The sequence below is a fragment of the Rosa chinensis genome, chromosome 6 (genome assembly GCF_002994745.2).
Source record: "Rosa chinensis cultivar Old Blush chromosome 6, RchiOBHm-V2, whole genome shotgun sequence".
NCBI lineage: Eukaryota > Viridiplantae > Streptophyta > Magnoliopsida > Rosales > Rosaceae > Rosa > Rosa chinensis.
Window position 1 is genome coordinate 53,256,011 of NC_037093.1, and position 15,784 is coordinate 53,271,794.

At 36.8% G+C, this 15,784-nt stretch overlaps 2 protein-coding genes across 4 annotated transcripts; both read right to left on the minus strand.

The window, feature by feature from the left end:
* Nucleotides 1-8,127: 8,127 nt before the first annotated feature.
* LOC112169488 (chlorophyllase-1) lies at nucleotides 8,128-9,799 on the minus strand. 3 transcript variants are annotated; one of them, XR_005801623.1, is made up of 4 exons: nucleotides 9,444-9,799; nucleotides 8,494-9,208; nucleotides 8,305-8,389; nucleotides 8,128-8,254 (listed from the first exon to the last, which is right to left on the minus strand). XR_005801623.1 is itself a non-coding variant. In XM_040508349.1 (3 exons), the coding sequence occupies exons 1-2, from the start codon at nucleotides 9,678-9,680 to the stop codon at nucleotides 8,519-8,521; spliced, it is 927 nt and encodes a 308-aa protein (XP_040364283.1). In that variant the 5' UTR covers nucleotides 9,681-9,799; the 3' UTR covers nucleotides 8,128-8,389; nucleotides 8,494-8,518. The 3 variants fall into 3 exon arrangements, 2 of the variants coding, with proteins under 2 accessions (XP_040364283.1, XP_024162290.1); XM_040508349.1 differs by having other exon boundaries at nucleotides 8,128-8,389; XM_024306522.2 differs by having other exon boundaries at nucleotides 8,128-9,208; nucleotides 9,444-9,798.
* A 141-nt stretch (nucleotides 9,800-9,940) lies between these two features.
* On the minus strand, nucleotides 9,941-14,455 carry LOC112169487 (ankyrin-1). The gene is made up of 8 exons (XM_024306521.2): nucleotides 13,896-14,455; nucleotides 13,652-13,801; nucleotides 13,399-13,554; nucleotides 13,200-13,319; nucleotides 12,769-13,053; nucleotides 12,236-12,603; nucleotides 11,253-11,849; nucleotides 9,941-10,723 (listed from the first exon to the last, which is right to left on the minus strand). The coding sequence occupies exons 1-8, from the start codon at nucleotides 14,437-14,439 to the stop codon at nucleotides 10,718-10,720; spliced, it is 2,226 nt and encodes a 741-aa protein (XP_024162289.1). The 5' UTR covers nucleotides 14,440-14,455; the 3' UTR covers nucleotides 9,941-10,717.
* Between the last annotated feature and the right edge of the window lie 1,329 nt (nucleotides 14,456-15,784).

Below are 15,784 nucleotides of genomic sequence, written 5' to 3' on the forward strand. Positions count from 1 at the left end.
AATTTTTTTTTAATTTTTTTTCTTCTTCTAGGGTCTGCTACTTCTTCGAGCTTTGGGGTTGGATGCTGAGAAATTGAAAAGGATGGGTTGGGTTGGCAGCCGCGGAGGTGACGAGAGAAGGGGAGTCCGGCAGAGATCAAGAGTTGGGGTTGGTGGCGAGGTCAGAGCCGGAGGAGAATGGGGTTTTGAGAAGGAACTGAAGGAATCCATCCCAACTCCTTATGCCTTACAATTCCACGTCCGCAAATTTCAAAGCTTGTTTAAAGATGGAACTGAAGGAATCCATTTGTTCCCTATTAAGCGCCAACACAATCTCAAATTCTCAATCCCTTCTTCCTCTTCTCTACTATTACTCACGTAAACACCTCTGCCTAAATCAACATTAATCACCTCACTCTTTTTGGGTCTCCCCCAACCAAAATCAAGGTCACTGTAAAAATCAAATCTCGGCGACCCAACAAGGGTGGTAAAATGTCTAGGAATATTTGTTCTAGCAGTTCCCTTGAGCGGCAATGGCGGACGCAGAATATTTTGTACATGGGAGCGAAAAAAAATTGATGAATGTGTTATAAAGTAGAGAGAATATGGAGAGAGAATAGTAGGGAGGAAGTAGAAGTATATCATTCAGTCTCATTAACCTTCTTTAAATAGAGGTAGGGTTTACATCAAAGTACACAACTAATGAGTATTTATGTGGACAGCCATATAGATAATAATATTTACAACACTCCCCCTTGGATGTCCACTAATGAATGATAGTATTGGACGCGCTTATTGTTGCCTCGTTAAAAACCTTGCCAGGTAACAAAAACCCAATGGGACAAAAATAACCCTGGTCGAAGGACAAAAAGAGCACAACGCGCATATGTCCTAGGTAGCATGCTTCTGGATGCTCCCCCTGATGAGAATCTCCCCTTGATTGTTGCAAGCCTCATTTATCTATGCAATAAGCTACATATACCATGTATAGTGGTTTGATGTGTCTATCACTAAAGTGAGACCATGTGTGCTTTGCATATGGGGGCTCATCACAAATTTTCATACCTGCAAAGTTTAAGCAATACCAACAAAACTAGACGATTTTCAATAAGCCTTACCTCATATGGTAAGGTTAGAAAACAATCTCATATGCTTAAAAGGTTAGAAAACAATCTCATATGCTTAAAATCATACACAAAGTAATAGCTAAACAATATAAAGAAATTGACACATTTAACTTTGTATAGTTTAAAACATTGAAAAATCATCATGGGATACCTAGCCATACATATCAATATCTTTGCGTATTGATATGTCTCATATAAGCTCTTCAAGAGCTCTAAGTAATTCATAACTTTTTGAAAGTTAGAATATGTTGCAACATTATAATAATAATTCGAATTCGATAGTAGTCTCATCATATTACTCATTAAGGCATTAGATCTCGTTGACTAGAACGAAATGAGTACATATGAGCTAGCTTTAGACTCTTTGATTCCATCAGTGAGCTTCAGGCTCTTTCAACCTTTCATGGACTTGCATTTGAATCATTCATGTATTTGAATCCCTTGAGGATTTGATAAGCAATACGCTTATAATGACACTTTACTTTTGAGATTTTGCTTTTAGCAATGTGTCTTTTAGATCTTCATAATATACGATAACAATGTGCCATAAATCTCTTGTCAATATAACAGCTATATGTAACACTGTACTTATAGAAAATTGTCATTCGTATAGGGAAAGATATTCATAATCTCATGTCTCTATAAATAGACATTGTGTCATAGTGATTTATCTTCACTTTTGATAAATACCCTTTTGTACCATGTAGGGTTAAAGGTCCAAGTATTTCATCACGTTTCAAATTCATTGGAATTGCCTCTTTCCAATTTGGCCAATAATAATATCAAATTTTGTATGAGAACGTGATTCAATGTCATCATAGCCCTTGATAATTTTGGTAGCTACCATAGATAATATCAATCATCGATGATCATGTGATCCCACTATTCTCATATGCATGCATTAGCTATCCATATAGCTTATTAATATCGGGTACCCATTCCTCTTCTGGGGCTTTCATCCTTTCTCAATAGACTTGTATCTCTTACAGGGCAGTCATATCGCATGGATAAACTTATTTAGAGAATGTGGATCTTTTACTCATAACCTCATCTAGAGCATTAGAGTGATATAGGGCTTTATGACCTCTACTTCACAATAGTTACAACTTTGGAACCTATAGATATGTCACGCTTCAGGCGATTGACATATTTGATGAAATGTCCAACCATGACATCATTTATAATAGCTTTTGCAAGCTTTATTTGTGCAGCCTCGTTAGGAGCGCTAACATTTTAGTAAGGCAGTCTTATCAGGAGAATCATGCCATTTGGACCAACACGTTTTCCATAATTCGAGTGTGGTATAGACTGCTTGTACAATATTTTTGCTTTAGGGAATTTTTATCCCTAGTATGAGGATTGTATTTAGCACATGATTTTGTCACTTGTAAACCAATTCACTTCAGAAGTAGTGATTAATAAATCCTTCATACTTTATGTACGAGGCTCAATTTGAGACATGATAAAATTTACTGATTCATGCTCAGGCATGAATGATTAATTACCTGTCGTACTTCAGGTATGAGGCCTAATACAAGAAATGATCAATTCACGCCGTTCATTAAAGACACTCTTTTCTCCCCCTAACGGCAAGAATATTGTCTCATTGAAGTGACAAATCATATGTGCAATACTGCTCATTGACAAAATTCCTCATTAGCAAATTTTGCAATCACTATTGTTTAACACAATAATATTTGAACTAGACAATAAATCTCATTGGAACTTGTTGGTAATCTTACACAACATGAATGACTAATTTGGTTATGCCAAATTAATGTATTTGGCTTGGTGAACTTCTGGTTCATAACCATATATGCCTCTTATTGTTGTGTAATATAATCCAAATGAGAGAGCTAGCGGATGTTTTTTCCAATATACACCACAGACTTTAAGTACTGAAGGTACCAAACACAAAAACATCTCTCATTTTGGTAACATAAATGCGAGCTCTTCTAGAGCTATCCACCAAGATCTATAGGATCTGGGATAGATTACCTTTACTTTGGTAAAGATAAATGTTGAGAGCTACTTATGATCTTTAGAGATCATGCGCATCATTGCAGCACATATTTTTCCTTCTTTCTTTCGCCAAATTTACTTAGAAGGAAACGATGCATTGAAATCTATAAATGTTAGAACTCTAGGTTCTTAACAAGGCGACATCTTTGAATTTCATGTCACAATATTTTACTCGAAACTTCTAGTTCGAGGTTAACAGTTGTGCTTTTTGTGACCCTTTAATTATACTCAAAGCTTCTGGGTTGAGTTTAAATAATTTTCGGAACTTCAGGTTCCAAAAGGAGCATGAACTTTATTTAGAGGATCCACATTAACATTACTGAAGAACTGCAAGCTCTCATATAATCAAGAATCAAGAAACTTCAAGTTTCGATATCTTTTTGGCGATACCTTTGAGAAACTTCAGGTTCTCATGTGACTAAAGATAAAGAAACTTCAGGTTCTAATATCTTTCAATCACAAAATTCACAACACCATGTTTCAATATTATTATGGTGGAAGTCCTAGCCAAAATAAAGGATGACTCTTAACATAGCACGGTGGAATATCAAGCATGTTGAAAACATCTCAGTGCTTACTTTGGTCACTTCTCTTCCAGAGTGGCTTGATAAAAATGTGCCGTAGTATGGAGTGCAAAACATGCATATGCCCAATGCTTAATTCCATCTAACATGTAGAAACATTCCCATGATTTTTGGGCACCACTTATATGGTCTTTTCATTTGCCATTATTCTTCTTCTTGTGGTTATGATTTAGCCATTTCAAAATTGGTTTTATGATACAACCCATATAAGATGGCAAGCACTTCCAACATATGTCTCTTTTGGAGGTGCATAATGCAACTATACTCCACTAGATGAACTCTTCCGGAGTCATCGATCAATCAGATCTACAAGACCTGAGATTATTGTTATTACCAGAGCTTTAAAAACCATGAACACGATCGCATTATGTTGTTGACACAACGTTTTCATAAATGGGATGTGTCAGGATTTAGAACTTCAGGTTCTTGTACAATCTCATGTTGAATAACAACTTACTCAAAACTTCTAGTTCGAGTTGACATAAAGTCAAATAAACTATGAATGAATTATATGTGTAATCGAAGCTTCAGGTTCGAATATTTTTCCTATGAACTGCAAGTTCTAAGATTTCGTAATTTGAACTTCGGGTTCAAAAAAAATTTGATGCTCGAAACTTCAGGCTCGAGGTGACTAAAATGAATCTTCAAGTTCACTTTTAACTAATTTATATTTTATACTCAAAGCTTCGGGTTTGAGTTTTACTGTTAGAACTTCAAGTTTTGCTATGAAATTTTGAACTTCTGGTTCAAAAATATTACACTCAAAATTCATATGTTCGAAGTATAGGACTGTTGGTCCGTATGAGTAACAAAAAAAAATTTAATTTAAAAGATAAGTACTGTAATGTAAGTACATAACAAAATAGGAAACTTGCAGGGGAAAAAATAGATAATGGAATATATTTTATAGTGGAAACTTCTGGTTCCTTGAATGAAGAAACTACACAGAACTTTTGGTCTGCTTAACTTCACAAATATGATAATCTTGTTTCTCTCCTCTAATTGCACAAGAACATAATCTCAAAATAAGGTAAGGAACTTCAAATTCACATTGTCATGCGGAGGCAGGAACCCCAATACCCAAACATTTTGAGGAACTTCTGGCCCTCTTATAATTATTAGGGAGAAAAAATATGTGAGTTCATATGCTCGATTATATAACTCTGAGGATCTTCTGGCCCTCATAATTGCATAAGTTTTGAAGAGTTTCATGTCACAATTTTCCAATTTACATTTCATGATCCTAGAGGAACTTCAGGTCCCCATATGATCAGGGATCAAGCAACATGCTATTTTGATCATTGTATAATTCTGAGTCCCTTCATTTCACAATTTGGAATATGTAACTCTTGAGGAACTTCAGGCCTCTGTAATCGAATCAAGAGACTTCAGGTCTCGATCTATTTTGATTACAAAATTCACAAGTAGATATAGGTGTGAGTTCACCATATAAATTTTCCAGATTGAAAGAAAGAAGAAGGTGAATCAAAAGGTCAAAATAGATAAATACATACCTGAAGCTCTTTCAATTAAAAGACTAATATATGCCAAGATCATATATATGCATAGAATTGTGTAACTGGATAAGTTTTTCCCTTAAAAATTATACAAACTGGAGCATGCCAAAATATTATAGCCTGCAAGACAATAATTAACAATAATTAATCATAGTAATGACGTCCTCACGACTAACAGTGCTATAAAGCCAATACTTTATATATTGAATAATACAAATCCATTAATTTGCTGTAAATCAAATTGAAAAACATCACCCAGTGGCCTTTCGTTATGAAAAATTTGGCATATAAAGAAAGGAAACATATAGGCCATTATCAAGGTTTAGCAAAAGAAGCATGCAGCAGATGAATTCATTCAAACTATAAGATTAAGAAGCAACAGAGTAGTCAAAGTAAATAAATGGAGACCACCCATTCCGTCACAAGTCCCAAACCAAGACCACCATGAATCTTTAACAAACCGATCAAGCCCAATTAATATTGGTAAATTTGAAAAATGCGCATCGATATGAAAACAGATTCAAAAAAGAAACGATGCAAGTGGTATGTGCAATAGAAATACGCGATCATGTCAAGAACAAAATTGGGAGATTAACTTCCACATCGCACAGTGAATGAAGATATTAAACTCATAGATCAAAGTTAAGGTCAAAAGCAACAAGACTGCACCAAAAACTTTAAGATCATCATGAAGTCTAAACAAAATAGAGCAAGCATGCTGATAACGTGTTATAAAGTAGAGAGAATAGTAGGGAGGAAGTAGAAGTATATCATTCAGTCTCATTAGCCTCCTTTAAATAGAGGTAGGGTTTACATCAAAGTACACAACTAATGAGTATTTATGTGGACAGCCATATAGATAATAATATTTACAACAGAATGGTAATTTTTTGTACGTTGAAAACATTCATAAATTTCCTTAAAAAATAAAATTAAAAAGAGAGAGAGAGAGAGAGAGAGAGAGAGAGAGAGAGAGAGAGGCAAGCGGTCAAGGGAAAATGAAGTAGAAATTCTATAGTTATTTTTGAATTCCATACACTAGAATTAAACCCAATGATAAGTCAATCTTTCAAAAAAAAAAGGAACAAAATAACAATGAAAAAGAACATTAGGATCGTATTCAGGGTTTACCTAATGTTGGTATCATATGTGGAACAACTAGAAAGAGAAAGAAAACTTTGTCCATGAATTCAAGAAACACTTTTTAAAATCATGCAAACTAAAGAAATATAATAGAACCCTAGAGAGAGAGAGAACGCCGTTTGCAGATTGCGCTTTTTGCGAGCAATAAGTCCATGCATTTGGTGTGTAGGGCTAGTCGGGCTTTGTGCCTGTGTGTGCACTCAATGTGCCTTGTCTGGTCTAGGTAGGCGACGAGTTTCTTGCTTCGTCAAATGGTCGTTGCCGCCTAGTGGTAGGGTGAAGCTAAGTGTCGTCGGATTTATTTTCCGGCGGCAATATAGTGGGAAAGCTGTGCTTTTGGTAATTATGCTATGCTGTAATCGAGTTATCTTTCCATTATGTCACTGCTATGTTAAAGCAAATAGAGTAGTCAGTAGAACACTCTTTGCTAGTTGGTGCCTTGTTGAATACATTGTTTTAGTAGAGACTTCTGATATTATTTTGGAATGTTCTTTAGATGCTTATTGTAATCAGGGGTTTAGACTCAATGTCCCCCCCCCCCCTTGTATTCAATGGTTTCATTAATCAATGCTTGAGGGCAGCCGTACCAGCCCTTTATTAAAAAAAGAAGAAGAAGCTAATTAATAGCTTATAGGAGCAAGAAGCCCAATAAAGTAGTTCCATATCAATATTGTCTAATTACACTTTATTTAAAGACCTCGTTAATTGTGGCGGGTTGCAGATTTTCCTTCCTTGTCAAGGGTCAAGACTGAAAATTAGTGTGTGTATATGATTAAGTCTGAGGGCCAAACTGAGATATAACATAAAAATGAATGACCATTTAGCAAAAACCAAAGTTTCATTGGGGGCCACTACCTTCACTGGTCTCCACGTGCGTCCGCCAGTGCTTGAGCCAACCTGATGTCCAATCCTTTACCCTTCTCAAAACCCCATTCTCCAAATCCTTCAAATTGTGTCCGATTGAATTCGAGGTGCAGGCGGCGACAGCGGCGGTGCAGATGAAAATCAAAAGGGGAAGAAGTGCAGCAGCAACAAGCAGCTCGGCTCTCAAAAACCCCCCAAGAAAAAAAAATGGTGATAAGCATTAAGATCAAGGTTATTTTGGTCTTTTGTTTTTTTTTTTTTTGACGTGCTTGCCACATCAACTTTTTAACAGATATGTCAAGGAAATTTAATGTAGTAGGTATGTTGTTGATAGCAATATAAGACTTCAGGTATCACATTGATAACTTTGTGAGTCTTGGTATGAAATTGGCCTTGGCACTAAATTGTGGGCACTGATAATGAATTTTTCTCATATCTACAAGTGGTGCACGACTACGGTCAATTGTGCTCCAACAGCTTTGAAATGACTTATTCCAAACTCCGCTATTTGACTTTAATGATCATTTTGTTTTGATTGAGCTGAAGTTGATTCAACAATAATTTCTAAATTCTGTGAAGATTGTGCAACTTATTACATAGATAATTGTGTTGGATCAACATCTAGAGTATAACGGTGTCACTCTGTTCATAATCAACAACCAAATATCTTAATTTGGATATTTTAAAATCCATCATATAGATGCATATGTGGATATTTTCAATATAACTCTCTCTAATATCTTATTTTGTATCTCGATACTAAATCCTTTCATGAAATTGACTATTTTAAATTTCTTGCAGTAAAGGTTTTCCCCATTTATGATTTATGTTTGCTTATCACATTTAATTGGACAAAAAAAATAATTCTCTTATGACCAACAGCTTATCACGTAAAGATAACAACCATAATAATTCATACCAATACAATGGTTATTGATAGTCATAAACATGTTAAAGCAACGGCCTAGGGCCTAGCTAGTTTAATATCATATGAGAGCTCTACATATGCAATCTCGCTTCTCTTGTCTTATTAATGATAAATAAATCTAGAAATGTTCCAAAAATGTTCATATCTCACTTGGCTTATTGTAAATTACTGCATATAAGAATTTAAGGACCACTCTAGCTGGAAATGAACGCACTCCACCACACCCTTCATATCACAAAGTGACAAACCAAACATATCACAAACCTCAAATTCAAGAGAAAGAAACATGTGACTCAAATAAAATATCATCAGATAAGAAATTAATTGACCTTAACGATAAACTTGACCACGATGTTACGCATTGATGAACTCCGCAGGTTCAAGCCTTGCAGGAGAAAGAGCAGGATCAGCTACAATAGCAAGAAGATCTCCATCTTCACCATTCAAATATGCATTCAAAAAAGCCACAACAATTCCGCCCACAGACTTCCTCATTAGGTCCTTCGGACCGCTTCCATTTTTACACATACATCCCGACATGGCTCCAACCACGCCCGGTAGATCGTCGTCCAACATGTCCATGTGACCATAGTCCTTGGCCACAAAATGTGCACATGGGGGTTTGCTCTCGTTGAAGAACTCCTTGTGGTTCAAACCCTCGGGAGCACACGGTTGCGACATGCAATCGTTCTTCTTTTCCGGTCCAAGGCCAGTGCCAATTACCAAGACGGGAATATTCAGGTCGAAAGAGCGAGGGACATAGGTGAGGATGTGGGGATTAGTTCTGCAATATTGGTTGGCGCCTGCGACAGGGTCAATCCCAATTAGCACTGAAAATTTGAGGGACAAAGCAGCTTTGGCATATCCAAGTGCTAATGCAAATGCTGCTTTGCCACCTCTACTGTGGCCTGACAGAGCAAATTTGGTCAAGTCCATGACAACATTTTCAGGCAGAAGAGATTGAAGGCCTTCTGGTAACCAGTTTACCACTTTTGCAGCTGATTCAATTTCTTCAGGTCCAGTTGCCGGCACCAAGCTATATAACTAAAAAATACAATTCACATTTAATTTAAAATTTTAACTATTTGACATCAAAATGGCGGTGATATTACTTTCATTTTGTCATCATGCGCTGATTCCCTACAAGTGTTTTGAAGATAAAATTGATTACTGAGTGCTGTACAACTAATTGGGGATGATGATAGTAAAACAATTGCCTTATATAAAATTGACAGAGGGATTATATGAGACTGATGTATATGCATGATAGTGTCCATACCTGAGGTCCAACTACTATAAATCCATGAGAGGCTATGTGTTGGAGTATTCCTTTGTAGAAGTAGTTGCGAAGGTAGAAGCCATGAAGAAGCAAGAGTACTGGATAAGTGCCGCTTACAGTTGGTGTCGCAATTAACAATGGTTTTGGAGGGGCTGAGGAATCGAAACAGGAAGAAAATGGAGTTTCCTCTGTAATGAATTTAAAGGGGAACTTTCCTTCATCAAAAACATATGCCATCGGGGCTCAATATGAGACTCTGAGAACTATGTTCATAAATGTAAGCTTCGGTCAGTTCTGTTTCTATAGTACTGAAGCTTACTAGCTTAAGACCACAAGCATGGAAAATGTGTTCTAGTAAATGTCGACATCAAAGTAAGCAGAGCCTATTATAGTAGGATAATTCTTCTCGCATTGAGTGAGAGGTTGAGATTAATTGAGCGTATTTCAGATGATTAGATCAATCTGTGAACTAAATTATAGGATAAGCAAAGGAATAGATCCAAAACCGGCCTAGCCACCCAGCATACATTACATCCAAACAAAAAACAAAAATACTAACCTTTACATCATTTCGATTTCTTACCATGCAAATTCGATAGCTAAGCCCTCTGCTCGGTTATGATTTTGAGAGCGAGAAAACACTCATAACAGACAGGGCCACCTTCCACTACTTCTTCAAATAAATAAGACGCACATGTGAATATGTGATGAGCTTGCCGGTAAAATCCTTTGTTACTCAGCGTCCTGTTTTTACTTCTTTGTTAGCACGTGGATTCACGCGCTGTTCACTCAAAGCAGGTGAGCGCCCCCGAAGAATCTCCATCGTTTCATCGTGTGCCATTTTTAAGATCATCATCATCATGAGGAAATAGACTCGGCGCCAACACCATACATAATTGATAGCTGCTCTGAACAAGTTGCCTCCAATCAAACATTGTTTTCTAGCATTTCCTTTTTCTTTTCTTTTGTTTTTTTTTTTTTTTTTTGCTGTTTCTGATTTCATCATGATGATAGATGTAAGTTTGGGTAAAACCAAAAACCATTTGGAATGAAGTTAATAATAATATTGCCTGGAAAACAATCTGAACAAGCTCGTTGTTTCAGCAGGCTTTGAGCATGCATATTTCATGAACTTTGTGGGCTTTGGGCTCTAAATTACATTAGGGCTCTTACAATTGACACGCTTAGCCTCATGCTAATCATGAGAATGGACTTTCAACTTTTTTGATGACCATATGTAACTCACAGATCCACATTTTCCAGGTTATCAACGATCATTCCTGCAAAACAACATAAAAACACAAAAACCAGTTAGTCATAAAATATGCACAAAAAATTATATAAAATTAAAATGAAAATTATAGTAATTGCTGCGCTGAAAGTTAATTTACAATGCATGATATTATATATTTTTGTACAGACGAGCAATTCATCATTTTTTTATTGAGTACTAGGGCTTATGATCGATGGAGAATAGAAGTCGGAATAAAAAAGTACGGACTTCCACTCTAAAATTGACTCAAGAAAACAATCATAGAACAAGTGCATGAATCCAAAAATGTAGTGCAAACCAACTTGATACGAATGTTTTTGTATTGAACCCAGAAACAAAATAGTAGTATGTGTTATGTTAATCAGAGTAGCGATCTCTAGGATAATCTTGGTCACCTAGTGATTATGATGATGTTTGGTCATCAATCATAATGAATTCGTCCTAGCACACGAAACCTAACTAATACTAAAGATGCATGCAAAAATTACTTGATACATAAGCCCTGCATAATGAGTGAGTTAAAGAGAGCTACGTACCTTGTAACTCCGCTGCGGCACCTTCTTAAACGTAGCCCACACCAGATCAACGTACAACGGAAACTGCGCCATAGCGAAAAACGACACCGGCAAACACGTTATTGCATAAACCGGAAACGCGGCATATTTCAGCTCATCTTTGAGCAAGAAGAAGTGTCCGGCACAAAACGATATCAGTATCGAAGCGATGGACAAAAACAGCGACGTCAGGCCAAACAGGAGCTTCCTCGGCAGCGCTTTCCCGAAGTCCCTCTCCTGATACCGTGACGTCAGAATGGCCAGGAACATTACCATTGCCGTGACGGAGAAGCAAAGGGCGACGAGAGAGGCGATGGCGAAGATGTCGAAAGCCGGATGGTTTTCAAGGGTGGGCTCGCCGTTGTCCTCTTTGGTGCCGCCGGGGACGGTGGAGGCAGTGGCGAAGGCGACTGTGGCGATGAGGGTGGCGACGACGGAGCAGGACTGGGAGGTGTTGATCAGCCAATTGCCGCCGTCTTTGACGATCTGGGTGTGGGTTTTGGTGAAGATGTCCCTTGCGGTTTGGCTTTCCTTGTTGTAGCGGACGAAGAAGTGGAACGGCATTGAGGTTTTCACGAACTGCACACGAACTGTTGGACGTAAGTACTCAATGAGTTTTTAAGTTTTTTTTTTCTTTTCGGTAATAGATGGGTTCCTCTGTACTGCATTAATCAATCAACCACATTAGTAGACCAGTTCAATATATTATAAGTAGACTAATTTGAGAACAAACCATATTATTATACTTATACATGGAGTTATATTACCCATTTATCAAAGTAGTCCACTTGTTGTATCAATAATATACATACAAGATTAGTAATTCCAATTCACCAAATATTCACAAAATTATTTTTTCATCTACAAATTTAGAAGCATTTTATTATTTCGAACAAGTGAGATAATGAAAACACAGAATAATATATAAAGGCCGTATGAAAGATTTGTTCGAATATACTTGTTACCTCATACCACTTGATTTCCCATTGCATTTGCAAGGCAGCACCGGGAATTAGCCAAGGCTTGTAATCCCCCAACTTTGCTGCAAGGTGTAATGCACTATTGCCATCATTATCCACTTTGCAGAAAATGCTTTCTTTCATGATCTTTCTCTTTAGCAGGAGTTGGTACACATGGGATTGCCTGTTCTCCACAGCCAACAGAACTATATTCTTTTTCTGTGCATTAAGGTCATGTATGGCCACTGGAAAAAGCTCTAGGATCTTCTCGACCATTTCAGTGACGCCATTCTTCGCAGCAATCAATATCGGTGTTTCCTTCTTTTCCATCTCAGGGTTTTTCTTCTCTGTCGACACCTCTGGCGGCAACGACCCTATGTACATAGTTACATAATTTAATTACGGGCCTCTATAGCCATTTAACGAAGTGACAATCTGACATAGACAAACTGAGTTTGGTCATAACAGAAATTTTTCCTTTTTGTTCCTTTTATGAACAATTGATTAGTCACTGACATAGACTACAGCAAAGTAATTACCTTCTCTCATGACTCCTCTTTGGTCTTGACCAATGGTTCCGTTGTTTCCTTTGTTTTCGTTTTGTTGGTGATCAGTAGTACTAGGTTCAATGCTTCCAAGGGTGATACGGTCGCCACCATCAGAAATTTTGTAAGGACTTGTTTCATCAGTTGTTGCTGCCTGCGGGTTCATACCACTGTCTTCATATTCATACGTCGAAGCACTTTTTAGTAGCTTGTCCATGATCTGAACAGACCATTTGTGCTTTTCTTTCTTGTTCCTTAGCTTCCGTATCTCCTTAGACCCTTCAAAATATTAAAGGAAAAAGTATATATCTTGTAAGCAATTATATGATCGACTTTTACAGACAAATATACTCAATGTAAGGAACTAAGGAAATATTGGTGTAGACTCATCACCAAGATACCATAAGATGGGAATGTTGCCATACCTAGTCCAAGAAGAATCAGCATTGCCTTCGATAAAAGCTTGACATAATCAAAGCAGGCATTGTAATGACCTGGATTTCCTCCTTTAGGTTCAGGGTTCTCTGGATCTGTAGATCTTTTTCCTACAAGAATATTCGTTCTCTGCATTACATAGAATCCATAGTTGCTTGATGTTCAGATTGATTTAATTAATTTACATACCAAATACTTGGGCCATCTTCCAGAACACCAGCAAGAAGTTGATGCAGGTTTTGTAGTTTTCTGGGTATTCTGCAGCCTTTTCAGAGTTAATTGTATTAATTACCCGGTCATGGAAGTGATGTGCTTCTTCCACCTTCAGCTCATCGACCAATATACCTTTGAGATAACCATACAGAAGAGTGATAAGCAGTTCACTTAATACACCAGATCTGGAATCATTTGATCAATCACTCTACAGTTAATTTGTACTTACAGTTGTAGATGATTCTGTTCCAAGGGCTAAGGTGGCTACCACTTCTGAAGGCAGAAGGCTGACTCGCCAGAAGATGGAGAGGGGAAAACCCAACTTCATTAACATACTTAACTAGATCTTCATACAGGTTAATTATCTGATATGCCAAGTCTGTCAACCCCAACACAAATTACTATATTAATTCGTTTCATCATAATATATAGATTAATTATATGTAGATACGCAAAGAATCAAATCAAGTTACCATAGTATTCCGCAGAAATTGAACAGTGCAAGATAGTCTCTCCATCACCCCTCCTACAGTAATTGTAGCATTTTGGATGAGAATCATCAGGAGTACAAATGTAGTGGAGCCACAAGAAGGCATCTTTTTTACCATGGAGAGCAGCCAAGAAGAGAGGGGTCTCTTTATCTTTGTTGAGAATACCAACCAAATAAGCACGGCCTTCGGCAATGCATTTGCACATTCTCACATTCCCCTGTGCTGCAGCCAAATGGAGAGGGGTGTTCCCTCGCTCATTTTGGATTTTCAGCGTCAGCTCCTTTTTGGAAACCAGCTTTACTAGTTTCTCAACAATTTCCTCTTGGCCGTCCGACACTGCTATGTGCAATGCTGTGTCACCTGACTTGGTGATCCTTGCCTTGTGAGCCCGCTCGTTTTGCCTATATGCTCGGACAACTTCTTCCCATTGGCTTTTCATGGCTGTCTGGAACAAGTATTTCTTGATGCTCTCACTGTCCATGCTCTCAATGTCCATGCCAGTCATGGTATTTCTGACAGAAGACATTTCTTCCCTTCGAGGTAGCTATAAGTGGAAGTGGCAACTAATACTAACGTTTGCGCATATATTTATCAACACAAAAAGGACTGAAAGAATAGTATTCAGTATGCCTCTAAAGGGGCCGGCCTATGAGACTTGCATCCCAAGTAAATTTTTATTCCTGTTCCAACGCATTTCATGCTAGAATCTCATCATTACGCCTTTTCTTTATCGGTCATAGGATCATGCAAAATTTCTATTGTTAGACTATTGCTATGGGGAGAGCTTCTAATGACGATCACTAAAATGACGACTCTAGCTATAAGGACTTTCTTGTAAGATCTATTTTTCGATTACATTTCGCAAATCTACCGTTAGATGTGTAGATATTCATACATAAATCATTTATGTAATTTTTCAGTCAAATTGAAAATCATTAAGACATTCATGCATAATCGTGATTTATCATTTCTGAACATGAAAGGTTTATGTTTGACAAATTTGGTTCATCCATTAAGTTGATCTAGGATAGCAATTTGGAAGAAAATTTTCATAAGGTTTCTACTAATGCATACATAAACATCTAACGGTTGATTTGCGGCAATATAATAAAAAAGCGGGTCTCTTAAACCGTTGATTAGACAGTCCTCATAAAGTCCTCATTAGCAGTGGCGGAGCCAGAAATCAATCGCAACTGGGGCACTCAAAAGTTTTAAAAAATAATAATAAATAAATAATTGAAACTTAAACTTAAAATATATCAAAATTAAAATTAAAATAAAATTAGAATAGGGTTATCGAAAAGATCATTATTATCTTTTTGCTAAAAAAGATCAATATTTTTTTTTAAATTACATATTTTATTGATCAAACTTATAGTTTTTAGATTTTAGACAATTTTTCATAATGAAACTATAATTTATCTTTGAACTTTGAAACTATATGAAAGAATACTATTAATCTTTTTTTTGCTGAGAAGAAATAATATGTTAGGAAAGGAAAGAAATTAAAAAAATATTAGCACATTGCTGAAAACAAATAATAAGAATTAACTTTAAAAAGAAAACAAAGAAATAAAAAAATTAACATATTGCTGCTACCAGCATTCGAACTGTAGACCAACCTATTAGGCTTACGTGCCTCTACCACTATAACAGAACAACATACAAGCTAATTTGGAAGCCAGATAGTAAATATATCTACAAAATCTCACTGGGGCACGGTGGGTCCCGTGCCCCTATGTGGCTCCGCCCCTGCTCATTAGTGGTTCTCATTAAAAACTCTCCTGATTACTATGTGCTAGGTTAATTACCAATTGCCAGATATTTAACAACAGAACATTAATTAATCATTCTAGAATCCCTAATTATCT